Source organism: Hippocampus bargibanti, linkage group LG11 (genome assembly GCF_051943395.1).
Source record: "Hippocampus bargibanti isolate YZ-2025 linkage group LG11, ASM5194339v1, whole genome shotgun sequence".
Taxonomy (NCBI): Eukaryota; Metazoa; Chordata; class Actinopteri; order Syngnathiformes; family Syngnathidae; genus Hippocampus; species Hippocampus bargibanti.
Genome location: NC_142744.1, coordinates 11415310 through 11434834, shown reverse-complemented (window position 1 = coordinate 11434834; position 19525 = coordinate 11415310). Strand labels below are relative to the sequence as shown.

Genomic DNA, 19525 nt, shown 5'->3' with positions numbered 1-19525 from the left:
AATGTGGCTTGAACAAGCATTTTGCTTTTTTTGTGTATTTCAAATTCCCAAGATGGAATGCATTGTTTCGTCACATTTCCGAACGACCTAATTAACATTTCGGAAGGTCATTGTCGCGATTGAAAAAAAAAAACAATTTCGCCCTCTGGTGGTGAAAAGTAGGTATTCATATTTTACCTTTGAGCAAAGTCACTATTGAACCTCAACGTTAGATTTTATCATCACGATAAAATTATACATGTAACACACAAATTAATAGCACGGAAAAAGCAACCACGTTTAGCAACATTGAAGCATCTAATAAAAATGTTCATGATTAATGCTAGAGATGAATTGGGGATGTGAATACGTATTTCCAACCCGGGATGACTGACGGTACTTCCTGCCACGTCCGGCGCATGCGCAGCAGATGACTACCGATTTGACGACGTGTACCCGGTGAGTACAAGTAGTCGGGTACTTTGATCCTTCCCCGGAATCAGTTTGCCATAAAACCTGCCAAAGCCTCAAGACAGCTCCATCATGGGAGGATCGCAGAGTGTGGAGATACCGGGCGGTGGCTCCGAGGGCTACCACGTCCTCCGGGTGAGTTTTTTGCACGCATTTCCGTAGCGAAATTTTGCTCATAGCATGTAGCCTAGCATTGCTCATTTGCCAGCACAGTGCAAGAACTCAAAAGTTGGATGTCAGGTGGGGCGTTTTCGGTGGAGAAACACATCTCGGGTGGGAGTTGGCCATGTTTTCTATCATGTTTGCTACTTTAGCCCCACGAGAGGCAACGTGTCAAACATACTTGCCCCGGAGCTTTATTGTTGCTAGAACCTACATGCTACGCGGCTACAGTGAATGACACCTGACAAAACTGGTTGACATCCATTGAATGGTGTGTGGAACTTATTTTATGTCATGCTGCATATTTGTGCGTGTAACAATAAATGTTTTAGTCGATTGCGCCATTCTCTGTGCTCAGGTTTATTTTAACTTTCGCGTCGTGGGCTAAATGCCAATTTTTGGCACTTCTATGCCATTGACATTCGCTTTAGCAGACAGAAAAAAATATTTAGTGTCACGAATCTTCGCTTGAAGACGGGGGTTCCGTGTTTTCTACTATCTTTCTGACTGTGAGAATCACATTAAATCCAGAGGTCTAATTCCTAATTGCCATGCCTACTTTGTCTTGCAGGTTCAGGAAAACTCTCCAGGTCACCGAGCAGGACTGGAACCTTTTTTTGACTTCATTGTATCCATCAATAACACCCGACTGGTAAGTCAAGAGTGGAATGGAGAAGAGAAGCAAGCAACGTGCTTGTTTTTGCCGTGTTGCTACGCTAGTGATGTTCTCATGATACATTTAACTCATTCACTGGCATTCACAAAATTATTCAGGAATTGAAAATAGGACGTAGAGCGCCATTTCCGACTTTGTTCGGGTTGAGTTTTTTCATGATTGGGTGCCAATAGAGCGCTGGCCATGGCCTCTGGCAATGTTGTTCTTCTTTTGCACAAGGGGCCAGCATGTCCCTTCTTTCCTGGTTAGCGCTTTGTTACAGCTTCAGCTGTTGTATAAGCCCTATATCAACCATGTATGTATTGCATTGTATTTTGGGCCGCCACCCTCATTTCATGCTCATATAACTCCAGATCCATATAACGTGCAAATTAACTCTTTGATTTCTGAAGAAACACTGTTTATGTTGATGTAGCCCTAAAACTCAATATTCTATGGATTCTGCAATTTGAGTGAAAATGACAAAAACCCTGGCACTGGAGTGGACACATTTTTGCACATGTCTGGCAGTGAATGAGTTAAGTGGCTTTTCTGAATCACCTTAGCAACGAAGAAATTTGCTAAACTGTCTGGAATGTGAGCAACATTTTTATTTCCTACACTGTGGAGGAAATAAAAATCCGCTTTATCGTATCAACAAAAAATACACAAAGTCTTGTTGACAAATCCCCGACCGAGTAGCAGGAAGACTGTCTTACCTTTGTCCCGGCTTCTATTTGGCTCCCGCTCCACAGAACAAGGACAATGACACCTTGAAGGACCTTCTGAAAGCCAGCGTCGAGAAACCAGTCAAGATGTTGGTCTACTCTTCCAAGACGCTGGAGCTGCGCGAGTCCACAGTCACCCCCAGCAACCTGTGGGGGGGGCAGGGCTTGCTCGGCGTCTCCATTCGCTTCTGCAGCTTTGAAGGCGCCAACGAGAACGTTTGGCACGTCCTCGTACGTAGACCTCGTAGCTGTTTCGCTAACGATGTCGCACCCAAACGCTCACTTGACGCTCGCTCCGCAGGAAGTGGAGCCCAATTCGCCCGCGGCCCTCGCTGGTTTGAGACCGCACAGCGACTACATCATTGGAGCTGACACTGTCATGAATGAGGTGGGCGATGGGGACAGGATGTCCACGCATGTCCTGACGGGTTCTCTGGTTGTGACGACTGCGTCTTTTTCCCCTGCGCGCAGTCCGAAGACTTGTTCTCTTTGATCGAGAGCCACGAGGGGAAGGGACTCAAGCTGTACGTGTACAACACGGACACCGACAACTGCAGGGAGGTGGTCATCACGCCCAACGGTGCCTGGGGAGGAGAGGGAAGGTAATTAGGAGGCTAGCATATTATTTCATTTTTGGTCCAAATCATTCGCCATTGGGGGAAGGAAGCATCAGTCACAAAATGTTCCCAAAAGCAAATCTGCAGCTGATTTTAAAGGCGGGTTCATCTCAGATTTGTCGAAAATGTCATCCTCTCACCGCAGCCTTGGATGCGGAATTGGCTACGGATACCTCCATCGGATTCCAACGCGACCTTTTGAGGAAGGGAAGAAGATTAGCTTCCCGGGGAATGCGTCCGGCGAGCCCGTCAGCCCGATAAAGGACGGATTTACCGAGGTCTTACTTCATTCTCGGGATATTAACGACGAGTTGAAAAGGAGCTGAAAGAATGAACATACAATCCCTCAGGTCCAGTTGTCGGCCGTGACCCCGCCTCTTGCAGCCCCCACACTCCCCCCTGGCCTTGAAGATTCGCTGTCGGGCCTTTCGATCAATACAGCTCCGCCCACTATGCCGAGTGAACTGCAGACGGGTAAGTTGTGTCTTTTTTATTAACATGGATGTGTGATCTGACATGTTTGAATTTTGGGAATCAAAAAGGCTCAGTAACCTTGTTAGTGGCGCACTGATAGAAACTGTGCTGACCTGTCAACTGCGGGTCTTTCCTCCCTGACCAGGTTTGCCCACAGTTCCTCTCCTCCCTTCCTCCAATCCGTCCCTCAGTCCCCTCGCTCCTCTCAATCCTTCCGCGGCCAGCTTCAACCCCACCACCACGCTACCGGGTGAGTCCCTTTTTTGTTTTTTTTGGACTCCCACAAGGACACCACACATTTGGTTGTCTCGCTGATTAACTTAGTTTTTGCTCGTGTGGGTTTTCATAATATACAAATGCAGGTTGCGCCATTTCCACATTTTGACAGCCATTGCCGTAACTTTGCGACTACGCTGCGCCAGGACCGGCGCATGTCTATTACGATTAGCGCATATTGCTACATGATCTGCGCCACATATGACATCTGTTAAAATAGGTAAAAAAAAAAACAAATTTAGTGAAACTGCATTTAAACTGTTCATTTTCCGTCATCTGCCATCTTGCCTGACCGATATCGAGCCATAATCACCGCACATTTGTTTCAGTGCGCTCCAAAGTTATCTTAGAGGATATTTCGGGCTTTTCCGTGATTCGCCAGAAACTGCCGAAAGGGCTTATTAAATATTCTTTTACCTATGGTGTATTACAGTATTTACATCAAACATGGCGGATGGAGTGTGAGAACAGGAGTAAAATTACAAAAAGACTGGCAGCTAACAAACATTCTCGTTTTTTAAGAAACAATCTAATAAGTCATTGGAGGGTAATGACAGTTCATTGGAGCAAACTGCTGTTCACGATTCAATTTTTGTGGATATTTGGGATGATTTCAGAGCTGTTGAGACACATTGGAAATTTTTAAGTAGTCACCCGTAAGAAATATTGTCAAGTCTTTTCTTTGTCTTTGTAATACCGTAGAATATCAAAATAGCAAAGGATTGTGCAGTAACTAAAGACAATAGAAAATGTTTTTATGTATGAATAATTTCTTTGACTTGAATAAGTTGTTCATATATTAGAAAAATAGATTTTAGTCAAATAATGTTTTTACATTTGCAATTTATAAAATATCATGCTCCAATTAATGTATTTTACTTTATTTCAACCATATTAGTACACTTGGACAATGTAGTCCCATCCATTTTAGAATGTGGCCCCCCTTTTCAGACACAAGTGGGTCAACTTGGCCCTATTTTGAATTTCCCAGACACACCGCTGATGTTGTGTTTTTCTTTAGGCTTGATGCCCCTTGTGGGTGGCTTACCACCTCTACCCAACCTTCCCAATCTCAATTTGCCCCTCCCGGACCTCGGCGCCATCTCACTCGCGGGCACCACCCCCTTAATGCCAGCCGGAACCACAGGTATATAACTCCCGTTGTTCACAAGCCCGCGAGCCACACTTCACTTGACTTTAATTAGGAAAAAATATGTATTTATGTTGTATATCATGTGACCCCCCCCCCCCTCACCCTGTTGCAGTCACCCCTCTGAATATACCTGGCCTGGCACCTCTGCCCCCTCTCCCCACCATGCTGCCCTCCCAGCTGACTCCTCTCCTGCCGCAGGGCATTGCCCCCGTTCTGCCAACTTCCGTCACCCCCTCGGCCTCCGTCACGGTAACACCTGCCTCGGCGCATGTCGGCGACGTCACAAACATCACGGAACTGCAGCCTTCTTCTGAGACAACACTTACCTCCTCGTAACCTGGGAATGTAGCTCTCTCTCAACCATCGAACCAAAAACACACACACATGGCTTTTTTCCCCTCTCGTTTCTTTCTGTCTTTAGTTTTCTATTTATTTTGCCGAGAGGGACAGGTTGCACCCGGTTAGAGATTCCAGGTGTGAGTGAGTTTTATGAAGAAAAAAAAACGTTTTCATAAACAGATTGTTACATTGCGGTGGGGGACTGGGCCGCACTGCAGCTTGCCTTTAATCACATTTCACTTTGCGATTTACTTCTGCGAGTTTCTTCATTTTGCCCTTTTGTGGTGTCATTTCTTCTGTTTGAGAATGTTCAGTGTTCTGGTATTGACTGAAATATTCATTCATTCCCTTTTTATATACACTGTATGAGCAAACAAGCCGTTTATAATCATTCTTCAAGCGGTCTTACACAGAAGAAAAGAAAGAACACTGTTGTACTAACCTTGGTACAGTCATTGTATAAAATGAATTCCGTATATAAATGGTGAATAATTAAGAAAATCTGTCTTGTATTCCTGGCGTTTACCAGTCCATCACAAAGTAGAATACGGTATTACGAAAAACTTATGTGGGTCAGAGCAAAAACTGAAGATTTTCTTCAGGAAATTACACTCATCAAAATGATTACAATTTAAAATCGGTTGAGTTTTTTAATGAATCTACACCAACACTACAAATAGGAAATTTTAAATGTTTGAATTGAACTACCGATGAAATGGTTTATGTGATATTCGAATTTTAGATCTGCCTGTGGTTTTAGATCACCGAGTTGATTCAGATTACCTTGTCCTCGTTTTATTTTCTTCGAATTGACTAATTCAGCCATACTGTGTACATCATAAAGCCAACAATACTGAGGCCGTTCAGTCCTTTGTTTCATTTGTTCGAAGTTACGCAGAATAACCACAAGATGTCACTATAAACAATGAAATGGAGAAAAATCTAAATACATGTACTGGACAAGCAATAAAGCCAAACCAATTTTACACGTCGCCTTGTCCTTCTTTATGTTAACTGATGGTAAGTGTCGGTTGGGGAAAATGGCTTCCTCTCGAAAGTCATGAACTAAAGTACAAAGTCAGACGACCCTGTCGTATTTTGTCCAGAATATCACTTTGTACACCACCGCCTGCCTTGACCATAAAGAAAACGTCGACATACCTTTTGTTCGTCGCTTGTGATAAAAAAAGGTGCGCTGCTAGTCCCCCTCATTCACTTTGTTAGTGTTTGTCCACGGGAAACCATTGCAGCACTTTGGTATCCAGTCTAATTACTCGCAGGTTCGTCGTACTCCCTAATTAGGCAATTCGGTCACCTGGGAGAACCACTATGTCTTAATAGTGACATTTTCTTTCACACCAGAACTACTATTACGACACCAACCTTAATATTAAAACATGCTCAAATAGCATTCCATATACAGTAGTCGTTCATGCATTTATTTGAGATTTTTGCTGTTCAGCTAGTAGTCCCTTTCAATTGGTGACATTTTGCCTCAGTAATGAGGTAGTCTTACAACTAATCAAATAAATCATCCAATAATGGGGAATATTTTACTCCAAATTATAACCTCGAAATACAGTTGTGAGGGTAGTTGATATTTGGCCTTCAGGTGAGAGTTCAAGATGAATCTAAGAAGCATCAATCATTTTTGGTGTGTTGTATAATTGAACAACTTGACTTGCATACATTAACCGAGGTCGTATCCATTCACGTAAGCAAAAACAGCGGCAACATAGACATTGAAGGCAGTCTTTATTGCATTTGAATGGCACGGCCTAGTGTTGACCCCCTTCCTGCAAATATGGTCCGACATGTTGCTTATAACTGCTGCGCATGACGTCTGTCTCCACATGAAAAATGTCATTAAACAAGGTATGCACGTCATGCTCCTAAAGGTGAGAGGGGTCGGGTGGTGTTGATTGAATTAGGGATGCTTCAGTCAAACATACATTTAAAAAATACAATATTTTCTGGGCCTTGGTGGCTTTGAGCAGTGATGTTTCAACTTAAAATGACACATTAGTACAATATGGGTTGAAAAGACGAATTGACACTACCATTAGCATTCCGCAAAGACAAAGCTCGAAGTCTATTAATCACGCGTTTTGGCTTGAACAAGGACACCAAAAAGCAACAGACGTTGGGTCCATCCAGCAACTATTAGTAGTAACTCAAATGTATTAAAATACAAAATAGACTAGCGCATCCTCAAATGTCACAAAAATTGAGTTATTTTCCATCTAAGAGATGAGAGCGAGCTGGAAGTCAGTCAACCTTTTGCTGTGAAAATAAACAGTTTTGACTTAATTTATTACAACCCACACGCCCCCCCCCCCCCCAAAAAAAAAAAAAAAAAAAAAAACTGAGCTAGCAGTTTACACCCCACGTCTTAGTCAACCAACTACAAATTGCACTCATGCCCCTTCACTGCCTCACGTATAGTCGATTGCAAGCCACTATCAAAACGACAACTCATTTTCTGTGCGTGTCAGAATTTGACATTCCATTTGTTTGACGTGCTATAACCAGTACCAACCTTGCACTTGTACTGTTTGAGATGGCGCTAAGACTTCTACCGTTTTCAACCGTCTGCCAGACAGACTGCAAAGGTGGGGATAAGTGAGTTAATGGTGGGATGTCGGCACCGGGCAATGCGGAGTCAGCTTGTATTATTCAGAGCCTGAAAGCAAATAGTTGTGCGCCCAAGCGTGTTGACAACTGAAAACTTGTCATGACCTCACAGGTTACTACAGTGGACAGTTTCTTGCGTTATTAGGTTACACAAAAGGGTTAATTAATCAACGTCTTTCCTGCTTCTATCATAATAATCCGCAAGGCCAAAAAAAGGGGGAAGTGATTTCAGCAACAATGCATTGGGACATGTCTGTTGTAAATTGCAGACCATTGTCAATTCAACAAACCTGTGGCACCAGAAGACCACAAATCTGGATTGGAAGTGCAAATTGACACCAGATTTTTTTTTAATTATCTGGATTTCACTGATCATCACCGACGTGCCCCAATAATGAGATGCATCATCCTTTGTGTCAACGGAAGGACAAACGTCTCCAAGTTATCGTCCTTGGAGGCTGAAGTCTTTCTGATGAAAATCCACTCAGCCATCTTGAGCGGCGCACACAAAAAAGGGGCATCTTCAATCCGTGGGAAAGTTTCCCCGAGGGCTCGCTGAATATAGTCCGCCAGGGAAGGGGATCTTTTTTCTCTTCCTCGCTTCACGTGGCTCCAACTCGAGATGTTTTCTCTCTTTCACCGTTAAAGCCAGAGTGTCACAGCCTATTGTATCATCTTTCTGCTAGTATTTCCTTTCAATTCAGCTTTCTTTTTTGTAACTCATCCAACCATTTTGGAAGTTCTCTGGTTTTAAAAGAAAATTTCCACAAACGATGATCCGGCGGTGCTGTCGATCGCAACTCGAGCCCGTCAGTAGCTGGCAAGCGACGAGGCGGCAGCGACGGCGGCGGGCTGCAGCGAGCCAGACGAGTTTGAGCGTCTCATGTGAGGAAGAAGGTAGGAATCGGAACACAGCTGGTGCACGTCGAACCTGTCCTCCTTGCGGTACGCCAGACAGCGGCGGATAAATGCCTGCAGAGCAGAGGCGGGATGAGTGCTGCGTTTATATTCAAGGATGACTTTGATGACAAAAGACAAAATTATTTTGTACATTACTACCGCAACGCATAACAGCATTGTTAGACTGCGCTCAAAGTTGAGCAGAGTTATTAACATTCACTGCCATTCCCAAATTGATTTGGGAATTGAAAAGTGTGACGTTGAGCGCCATTCCTGAATTTGTTCGGGTTTTTGTTTTTCTTGCGGGGTTGCCGATAGAGCACTGGTCAGACCTCTTGTAGTGTTTTTTTTTTCTTCCAAGAGGGGGCATTAGCCTTTTGTCCATGTTATCGCTTTGATAAATCAGTATGTATGCATTGTATGGTATTTTTTTACAGCCGCCCCGATTTCAAGCTCAGATTACTCCAGAACCATATAACTTAGGAATTAACTCTTTTTTACCTAATGAAAGAAGAGATTCTAAGGCAGGGGTGTAATTTTTTTGCAGTCGGTCACATTGTAGTTATGGTTTCCTCTCGAGGGACGTTATGCATTTGGGGAAGCCATTACAATGTTTAATTAATCGCTTCTACAGATTACATATAGAGCGCACAACAAATTACGTAATGAATACTTTTAAAATCTGAAGTCAAGAATAATGACGTTATTTTGGTTGACATCCAAAAATATGAAATTCTGGTTAGGATTTCATGGTTGGATGGTTAGGTCATGGAATTTCCGAAGTGTGATTTGCTTTCGCAGGCCGAAGAAAATGATGCGGCGGGCCGGATTTGGCCCCCGGGCCTTGTCTTTGACACCTATGGTCTAGACTCTAGTATATAAAGCAGTATGTATGCATTGTATTGTATTTTGTACAGCCGCCCCGATTTTAAGCTCACATAACTCCAGAACCATATAACTTAGGAATTAACTTTTTTTCTGATGAAATAAGAGAGTCTAAGGTTTCTAATGCTATATTGAATGTTTATGTCGCCCTAAAACTCAATATTGTGTGCGTCCTGCAATTTCAGTGAAACTGACAAAAACACTGGCACTGGAGTGGACACATTTTTGCACATCGTCTGGCAGTGAATGATTCTTTCATCAACATGCTGAGGGTCCTCGCACCTTGGCCTCTGTGCTAGCCTGCGGTTTAGCGGGGAACTGGACCTCAGTGGCTTTGAGGATGGTGTTTTCCTGGAGGATATCCTGCTGGGACTGGTTATGACCAAACGGCTGGGGAAACAAAAACCATGGAGGGGGGGGGGGGTAATAATCAGAACCTACATCCACACAAACACCCACATATTCAGATGTGGATCTGTTCATTGGACGTTTACCTTGCGTCCATAGAGGCACTGGAAGAAGATCACGCCCACAGACCAGACATCCACCTTATTTGAAATTTTGGGCGGTTCCTTGCCCACCACAAAACACTCTGGAGGGAGGTACCTGGTGACACACACATACACATGCAGAGACACAGACACATACACAAACACATTATCATTGCACAGTTCAAAGACCTGATGGCACAGAACTGAGACGATAGCAGTCGTGGTCGCGAGTTTTACCAGTAGGTGCCCGCTCCCTGAGATGTGAGGTCCATCCCGTCGACGCCGTAGTTGTCATCGTCCATAATCTTTGACAGGCCAAAGTCTGTGATTTTGATTTCGCCACACGCAGTTCCGTCCACTAATAAGATGTTACCTGTGGCGTTTGGACAAAGGCGCTGAAAGCGCAATCCAGTTCTCGATCCTCGGGTATTTATTTTTATTATTAAGCCGCCCGGGAACCGTTTTAAAATTGTGAAAATGTCTTCTTGAAGTCAATTTATTTCAGATGTTACCAATTTCCACTCACCGGGCTTGAGGTCGTAGTGAATGATGGGAGGTTTAATTTCATTGAGGTAGCGCAACGCGCTGACAATCTGCATGACGATGGAGCGGGCCTCCTTCTCGGACATCAGCTTGTTTTGCTTCAGGTAGAAGTCCAGATCGTTGCCTTCGCAGAACTCCAGAACTGTACAGAACCTGGAGGAGAGAGAGAAAGAGAGAGTGTGGCCCTTTTCAGGCTTCAAACGTAAAGCTTGAAAAGTGGATTTTCGTTGCCAAGAATCAACACAAAATTCCTACGATATTGCAACAACTCCGATGGAACCGGCTCATGGCCAAAGGTGACTCACGTGTCAGTATCCAGGGAGAAATAGGCATAGAGTTTGACTATTCTGGGATGGTCCAGCTGTTTGTGTATCCGATACTCTCTGCACGCGTGCCTAAGAGCGCGGAAATGACAAACACGGTTCTTGTTTGCGGCGTGACTTGGGATTCAAAAATCGCTGGCCGCCTACTTGTGGTAGTTCTCTTTTTTCTCCTCCCTCCAGTTCTTGTTGAGCTGGTGGATTTTAACAGCGGCGTAGCGCTGCTCAAATAAGTCAAAAGCCTGGCGGGTGACGAGGCAAAAACGAATTTGTATCGCAACGTGATGAGCAAAAGACGCAGCGGGAGCACAGCCCCTTTCGGAGATTTATTTTACCTTGTAGACTTCGCTGAAGCCGCCCCTGCCCAGCAAGTGCAGCAGTAGGTACCTTTCGTTTAGTGTCGGGTGGTCTTTAAACCTGCGCGAAGGAGGAGGAAGGCGTCGTCAGCCATGTTGTGTCTTTGCCGCCTCTCTTTCAACGCCCTTTCGGAAACGAACCCGACGGAGTTTGGACTTACGCCGAGCTGTCTTCGTTGTTTATCCTCTTCAGTTCTCTGATGTGGAGGTTCCTCACACGCTCCAACCGCTCCAGCTCCGCTTGGATCTCGGCCTCTTCCTGCATAAGGACATTCACAGTTTCGGCTTTTTTTGTATGTAATTCGGGAGATTTGGCAAAACGGCGTGAAGAAAACTGCATGAAATGGGCCTTGCGACTGACCTTCTTCAGATGTCCAAGGCGAAGCTTAAATATCTCTTCCTGCTCATGGTACTCAGCCAGGGTCAATCTAAAATAAAGATACAAATATGGCAGTTGTGTAAAAGAGTTTGGGTCGATGTCGCAGATGGGTTTCCTTTCACTCACAGCTGAGGCAGCGACGGCTTGAGGAAAGGGTCGGAATCGTTGCCGTTGACCACCTTGGTTTTTCTCTGCTTGGGTTCCGAGGCGGAGGCCATGGAAAGGGAGGGCGACGCGGGATTGGGCGGCTTCCTCTTAGCAAGCAGCTTTCGTTGTCGTTCAATGTCCTCCCTCTGCTGGTTGATGCCTTCTTGTTGCCTGCGCACAGCCGCGCGTTAGTTTTTTGCTACCAAAACCCCCGACGGCAAAAGTAAAAAACCAAAACAGCGGCGATACACATATTGACAGCCTCTCACTTCATCAGGTTCTGGAATGCATATCCGTCGGTCCACTGCTCCGTGTAGGACGCTCCGTGTCTCACCGTGGTGAAATGGCCGAGACGGAGACGGTCTTGCATGCTTTTCTCGCGGCATGACTGCTTCTCCTGGGTGCTCTGTCCAAACATATCACCTCTTTTACAGTATTCGGATACAATTAGCCCACATTGAATTGTGCTACCGCACACATCGCAACCTGAAAAGGCACGTGAGTAGAGCGCGCACACGATGCTCAGAAACAGACCTTCTCGATGAGGAGTTTCTTGCTCATAGTAATACACTTGTTGAGTCTCTCCTTGTATTTCTCAAGGAGTTTTTGTTGTTCATCAATCTGCCTCCGCAGGTCACAGTTTGCCTGTGTGGGATTAAAAAGGAAAAAAAAGATGCATAGACAGACATAAAACACGGCCCATCACGCTCAACTGCATGTCTGTGCGAACGACGATCCGGAAGAGAATCGGCAGTCAAACTTTACTGCTGTTGGACCAGTGAAACAGCGTCACTCGCAACCGAGTTCAACTTCACCCCAAAAGTTTTTAACATGCTCAAATCTACCCCCTAAATTGTGGAACTCTCGCGGCTTGGAATTGAAGCGGATTTTCGTGAGACAGGAGATGTGAGACAATCTCTAGTCCACGGATGCTACAGCTTTGTCTTTGCTTTCAACATTTAGCTTGTAGCAGGCATGCACATTTCACCATGACTTCACTGATCCACTGGTGAAAAGAAGGGTTTGATCCCCTCCTCTTTCATCTAGAACTGTTTCGTACAACAAAGAGGGTGGACAAAGTGCTTAAGATTGAATAATTTTTGTTCTATTCTTTTGACTTCAAGATGACGCCGCGAGAGTGGCTGCCTTAACAGCAGCTCCTGTATTTTGTTTTGCTACTTCTTTCTTTCCTTTTCCTTCCATAACTTTACTGCTGTGAAATGTAAATTTCTCCACTGCGAGACTAATAAAAGCTAATCGTATCCAAACAGTCAAGAGTTGCGTTGAATACAAACGTTTGCGTCCATCTAACGTGTGCATGTTGATATGGAAATTCTACCCACCCTGAGAAGATCATCTATCCGTCCCTCTTTCTTCTCCAGGTCCAGGTTCTTGTTGCTCTCAAGGGCAGCAAGTTTCAGTCCCGTTAATTCCGTCTAAAATTGGAGAAGAGGATTTTGGGTTAGTGACATCATAGGAAATAAACAAAGCTTCAGGATTGCAAATTTCATAATTGTGGGACTATTAAAGGCTTTCTGATTCTGAAGACCCGTGTGTGTGTGTGTGAGTTTGTACGGCTATTTTGTGAGGACCACTATGATTTTATACCATATGTAGTAAGGACATTTTTGACAAGTGAGGACCCGCAGGCCGGTCCTTACAAGACTGTGTGCGCACGTGTGTGAGAGAGATGGTAAAGCTTCAGAATACCTGGACAAATTTACTGGATCTGGGATTGTGTTCCCCGAAACACAAACTGGTGGGGGAGGAGCTGTTCTGGCGGATCTGCAACGACAATGTTGTTGATGTTAAACTGTGTAAAAGATGGAGTCTCAGTTGCTCTATGAAACGTGTACTTATGCAAGATGCTTACAATAGAGCCGGGCGCCGAGTGAGAGTTCTGCGGGGAGCGGCGAGCTGATGGCAGGCCTCTCACCGGACTCGAGCCATTTCCACCCTGGAACTTTGCAGAGATGAGAAAATGGAATGAAGTGCGATTGACATGAAAGGAAACGAGAAGCTTTTTGGCCGACGAAAGCTAAATCTCACATCAAAGTAGTCGCTGATCTTGGGGCCGCGCATAGAAGATTTTCCTGCATGATGAATTGGAAGACAAGACGATCAGAAATCATATAAAAAAAATTGTCTTGTTCAGTTTCCAAACCTTGACTGCTCTCAGAATAGGTGTCGGCTTTCCTTTTCCTCCCCCTGGATGATTCCGAGTGCTTCTTTTCTGGGGTCTGTAAGTCGAGACGCAGCGCAGGAGAGAAAACGTTTTAGATCCCCTGTGTTTTACCTACTGAGGCTCCTGTGGAGGCTTTTAACAGGAAGAGAGAGTACATACTGAGTAAGCGGGGGAGCTCCCTCTTTTCATATCAGAAATCTACGCAGAGAAGAGAGGGAAATGCGCAGGTGGTGGGAGAGAAAGAGAATCAAGTGGGGCGAGCATAAAAATAACTAAAAGACAATCCAGTCCCCTATAAATCGGACCGCCTGTTCTTTTCTACAAATGACCCCATCTATCCATCCCTGTATGTTTATCATTTATTTTTTAACGTTATTGTTTTTATGTGACAAGAGCCTTAGGAAGTCCTTAACTCCCGTCACAATTGCTGACTTCAAAAAAGGGTAAAAAAAAACGTACAGAAGGGGAGAAAAAGGGTAAAAAGGGGTAGAAAAAAATAATTGCACATGGCTTGACAAATCTCAATCTGTAATAATTTGAAACGTATTTGGAGGGTCCACCAAATTTCTTCTGGATTTTATTCAGACTTGCAAACATGGATGTAAAAAACAAAACAAAAAACCCGCATAATCCATCAAAAGTGTCAAATGTTTCAGCCCAGTTTGACGTACAGTGACAGTAAAAGTCAAATGAGCTACCTCAAACTCCTTGTCGCTGGATGAGCCGAGACTTCCGTAGCTGTGGTTGGATGACTCGTTGGCGAGACCCTGCACAAAGGACCATTTAGAAAAATAAGTGGACGTATGTCCGTTTGGTGGGTAAACATCGGCAAAACAAAGATCATTCTCAAGATGTCCAGGAGTAAGCTAGTTCTTTAGTTATTTGGTTTGTCACTTGGCCATTTTCCAACATGTGGACTGTAACACACAACTGAAATCCACACTCATATTTCATTTGAGTCTTTGTATGAAAAAAAAACTTTCCAGGGCGTACTGTTACCTTGGCACCGCCACTCATGCTCCCAGTGCTGCCTCCTGTGTTGCCACAGACAGCTCCTGTGAACCTGGCCTCGAGAAGCTCCTGTCTCCGGGGGTCCAAGCTGTGCAGCTCCTCCATTGGGACTGGCGCAAGGTTCCATGGGTGAAAACAAAACGACATTGTGTAATAAATAGGAGGAGCGAAGGCAGACAAAGTGACTGCTGGTAAGAAATGGAGTGATAGTATATCATATGGGCGAATAAGAGAGTGGAATAAAGGCAGCACTGCAGGTGGCTCATTAAAAGATGCACTGTCATGCAACGATGACCAATGACATTGGGAGGGGACACTGCTGATTCGAACAGGAGACAGCAGACTCCATGAAACAACAAGCAGAGGAGGATAATTTTAACTCCAAAACATGTCATTCCAAATGATTGATCTCATTATGTCACTGTGCTACGCCTAACTCGAATGACACATGGTAATAACTAAACAGTTCCGATTGGGCAAGAATCGCGTATAAAATCAGGTTATATGCATTCCCCGAAATAGTCTTGCATTACAAAACAAACTACGAAACCTCTTTAGATGAAAATATCCTCACAATGTGAGTAAACCTATCTCAGAGACTGCATTGCCAACTACCATAAATAAACAGCCTGTCTTGTCCGAGCCTTGATTTGTGACATTCTCTTGCCAAGGGAGGGAAGCTCAGGTTTTCTGCACCCGACTGCCTATTGACGCTGCAGGCTGCGGGTTTCCTTATTGGATATTATCTGGCTGTCATCATTACATAGCTTTTGGCACCAGGGCATGCCTGAAAAGGAATAATGGCTATTATGAAACCCTCAAGCATCGCGCCACGGCACACAACAAGGCCCGTGCGAGGTTATTTGAGGACAAAGGACCGTGTGTGTCTGTGCGTCCGACTTGGGCTACATTTGTTGGATATACATTACATACATATATGTATGGTTTTTACCGTGTATAGAATTTACATGACTCGTACAAATCCAATTCCAAATCTCGTTGTTTTAAATTACGCTACCTTTAAAATGCAAATACTACGGTAGTACTCCAACACTACAATAGATTAAACATTCTCGAGTTATTTCGACACCTTAAAAGTAAACAGTGGCTCTGAGGAGGATGTCGAAAATTATATTTCATGTTAAGAATCGTTTAAATACCCGGCAGCTAAGTAGTTGTAATTAAACTACAGCTGGCCAACTAACAGTACCTAACGTCGACAATTATTCAACGAATAACGACAAATTCTCTAGAGCGCAACACCAGAGGCCATATTTAAGAAATCGTGTTCTTTGTGCGGCGTACATGATAGCTCGAAGCTACGTTCGACTAGCCGTCAACACAAGTGACAGCTGACGTTTGGCTTCCAATACACGCACCATCAGTGAACTTGACATCCATTTTCACTCCGACAAATGTTAGCACGACATTTCTCGAAAAAGCCACATCGCCCCTTTCCCGAAAACACCAATTCGGCGCAGAAAGACACCCGTCCTAACACTTGTCGGGCTCCATGTACCTTCCTTGAGCTTTGCTGTCGCCGTTATATGTTGTTGAGAAATCGTTGGGGAGGAGGAGAGCTGCGACCAAGATGGCGTCGCCTCCAAACTTCCACCACTTCCACTGTTACTTTGGACACTCATCAAGCCACTTTGCCGACGAGAGGAGCCTGCCCGCACACGGTCGGTCGAGGAATCGCCGAGCCACCTTCCATCGAGTCACACCTGCTCTCGCCTTCCCCGAAACCCGGGCGGTGGCTTTCCTTCGTTTTCGCTAAACGTCTCTTATGTTGCAGTCGTAGAGGAGCGGCTTCCTCGGTGGCTCGATGGAGCGGATCCAGCGTAATAACCTTTGCATGATGACCCAGCGACTACAACGCGCGGCGCGCCTGTCAGCATCCACTTCTCGAACGGGGCTTTGATTCCAATCGGAGGGTATCGCGAGGCCACAGCGATCACCTAGCAGCGAGATGAGCGGGAATGTTGAAGGCGGAGGAAGGGGGCGTGGTGGGGTGGGCTGGGGGCGTGACACGAACGAGTCACTGATCTGGGATCGTTTCTTTGGCCTTGAAACCAACCGTATGCTCTCCGAAAGGCGCCGCTTCACCTTGACTCGAGAACAGCCTCTCGCTTGGACGAAAACAACAAACACCCCGAAAAAATGGCTGAAACCTCTGGAGGTGACACTGGAACGCGCAACAGACAATTGACGGGTACTGCACTTACAGTATAGTACAGTACACGTGGGCGCGCACAGAAAGACAGACAGATTACCATCTGTCAACCAAAAAATAAATTAAATACGAAAAAAAAAAACAAATTATTGCCTGAAAATAAAAGCATGTTTAAAAGATTAAATACAAATCTTCTTTTCTTTTCGGCTTTTCCCTTCAAGGGGTCGCCACAACGAATCAGTGTCCTCAATCTTCAGAGGTTTGATTTGCATGTTTGTTTTGGCCAAGCTTTGACGTCGGATGCCCTTCCTGACACAACCCTCTGTATTTATCGGGGCTTGGGACCGGCACAAGAAGACACTGGGTTGTGTCCCCCTGTGGCTACAGAACAAGCCACTCCATGAACGTAATAAAGATGTAAATAGAAATGTAGTTGACATAAACTTGAATTCCCGTAGAAGTGTACTTCACTAATGTCCTTCCAATTTAAAAAAGGCTTTAAACACTACTGTACTTACAGTTTGAACGTTTGACTCATTGATTCTTTCACATACCACCAGAGGGAGCCTCTAGTGGTGTCGTTAATTTTACAACTTGATATTCTTATTTTCCTTTCGGCTTTTCCCTTCAAGGGGTCGCCACAGCGAATCAGTGTCCTCCATCTTCTGAGGTTTGGTTCGCATGTTTGTTTTGGCCAAGCTTTTACAACTTGATATTAACTGGTAAATTAGTTGTTTCCAGTTGATTGGTAATTCAGTTTTGAAAACATTTCAAAGTTCAAGACATCTTGTTTAAAATTAATTTGTACTTTAGAGTACTGTATAATTTGTTTTGATTGACATATACTTGTCAACCTTGGCTAATTGCTGCCCTAATAAATGACTACAATTCCCATATAAAAGCTGTAGTACGCCATACATTATTTGGAATAATTAAAAAAAAACACTAACATATGCGGAAATATAGACAACACACCGCACATGTGCACGTTATGCTTTTACGCTTTTATCAATCTGACCGTACGCAGTTAGAAAAAGCGATAAAAAAAATATGATTGAGGATTACTCATGCTGGTTTGCCGTGACAATAGTAGCGATCGGCGGCAGCATTGTCGTTGGCTACCAGCAGTTGAGACAAACTGGATTCGAGTCAAAATGGTCTTTGTAATATCAGTTCACAATTAAAAAAAAAACAATTCCCGTATAAAAGTTGTAGTACGTTGTACATTATTTGAAATGATGTAAAAAAAAGTATAACATACGGGGACAACATATACGTCGAAAGGTATGTTGACTTCTCAGGGTCTTTTAATTCCTATGTAACCATTCAAGTGTAGTATATTCTTATGTTTGAGGTTGAATTTATGTAACGCATATGTTTGAAATAAACGTCTCATTCCCCCCACTCAATACCTATACTGTTGATGATCATTGTTCTTTGTTTGAAATTAAACTCATCTACTAACACGTCATCATAAAAAAATAATAAAAGCAAATGTATCATTCTTCCTGGTATCGAATAAATTTTGGTATCAGAACAGGCCTCAAGGCTGCATTATCTGTATTGTATCATAAGTGAAAAAGTTGTATCATGAAACCACAAGACTAGAGAGTCCAAGTCATGTGTGTATGTATTTTTAGGAAACAGTAGGGACGGTCTTCAAGCGAGTGTTCAAAACATTCCAGAGAACTGTTTGTCTATCCAAGATTGAAATATAAGAATGGTGACAGTGGCATTTGGTCATACTCAAAGATCTGTGACTCATCAGGGCTGATGACTCTGTTGAGCAAGTCTGGTCCCATTCCTCTCACCATCACTCACACTCTCCTGTTTCGTTGACCTTACAAAGTGGATATATGCCGTGCTTAAAAAACAAAAACATGACTTCAGCGATAGGAGGGCTCGATGTCATACCCAATTACCATTTTGAAGAGGAAAATGAATTTGGTTTTAAAATATTGAACATAATTTCTGATATTTCTATGTGCTTTGTATTTTTTCATTGCTCCGCAAAGCGTCAATATATGCATTCGTTCAGGTTATGCTTGGGAGGTGTGTGCAGGTGGGATGCTATAGTGATCCATCCCGAGCAGCACAAGGTCTTTTGTTCCCAATTTGGTGCACTGCATCGATATGCTGTTGCCTCCTTGTAGGGTCGTAGACACAAGCAGATGAAAATATGATTCAGCAGTTAGGTATTTGGACCACATTTTGTCCTTTTTTTAATTACCTTTGCAACACCACGGTTCAGTCAGTGTTCCAATGTACAGTATGTATATACGGTTGGGATAACAACTAACCCAATTTTTGAAAATATAATTGGATAGTACGTCCAAGTTGCTAATTATGAACACGCGAGTCCCCCATCACACGTCAAACTAGTGCAGCGGTCATTTCAGAGCGACACTGGTCATTCGAGATCAGAGAAGACACAATCATACAGCAACTCATAAGCACCTGCCCGCGGTAATATGTTTTTTTGTTGTTTTTTTCCCCCCGGGCCAAGTGGTTTCCATGGTAACAGCAATAGTCTTAAAGCTATGAGGATTCTATAAACTGACTACAGAACAGCAACACACAGACACGCACGCACGCACACACACACACACACACACACTTTTGGATTTCCTCCGAGGCTGCAGGGCAT

General features: G+C 44.1%; 2 protein-coding genes across 6 annotated transcripts; one reads left to right on the top strand and one right to left on the bottom strand.

Annotated features, from left to right (window-relative positions):
• Positions 1–421: 421 nt before the first annotated feature.
• Positions 422–5840, top strand: gorasp2 (golgi reassembly stacking protein 2). Its single transcript, XM_089007790.1, has 10 exons — positions 422–585; positions 1184–1264; positions 2023–2226; positions 2297–2383; positions 2467–2597; positions 2758–2890; positions 2963–3086; positions 3232–3336; positions 4384–4509; positions 4628–5840. The coding sequence occupies exons 1-10, from the start codon at positions 523–525 to the stop codon at positions 4849–4851; spliced, it is 1278 nt and encodes a 425-aa protein (XP_088863916.1). The 5' UTR covers positions 422–522; the 3' UTR covers positions 4852–5840.
• A 752-nt stretch (positions 5841–6592) lies between these two features.
• On the bottom strand, positions 6593–16693 carry LOC148891572 (serine/threonine-protein kinase tousled-like 1-B). 5 transcript variants are annotated; one of them, XM_089008322.1, is made up of 22 exons: positions 16225–16693; positions 14694–14815; positions 14393–14461; positions 13854–13892; positions 13674–13749; positions 13559–13602; positions 13383–13472; positions 13220–13294; positions 12853–12945; positions 12044–12154; positions 11779–11915; positions 11489–11680; positions 11345–11411; positions 11145–11242; positions 10963–11044; positions 10778–10869; positions 10613–10702; positions 10291–10460; positions 10002–10137; positions 9768–9879; positions 9556–9663; positions 6593–8460 (listed from the first exon to the last, which is right to left on the bottom strand). In XM_089008322.1, exons 1-22 carry the CDS (start codon positions 16346–16348, stop codon positions 8299–8301), a joined length of 2289 nt encoding a protein of 762 aa, XP_088864448.1. In that variant the 5' UTR covers positions 16349–16693; the 3' UTR covers positions 6593–8298. The 5 variants fall into 5 exon arrangements, with proteins under 5 accessions (XP_088864448.1, XP_088864449.1, XP_088864452.1 ...); XM_089008323.1 differs by having other exon boundaries at positions 13383–13466; XM_089008326.1 differs by having other exon boundaries at positions 16085–16225.
• Between the last annotated feature and the right edge of the window lie 2832 nt (positions 16694–19525).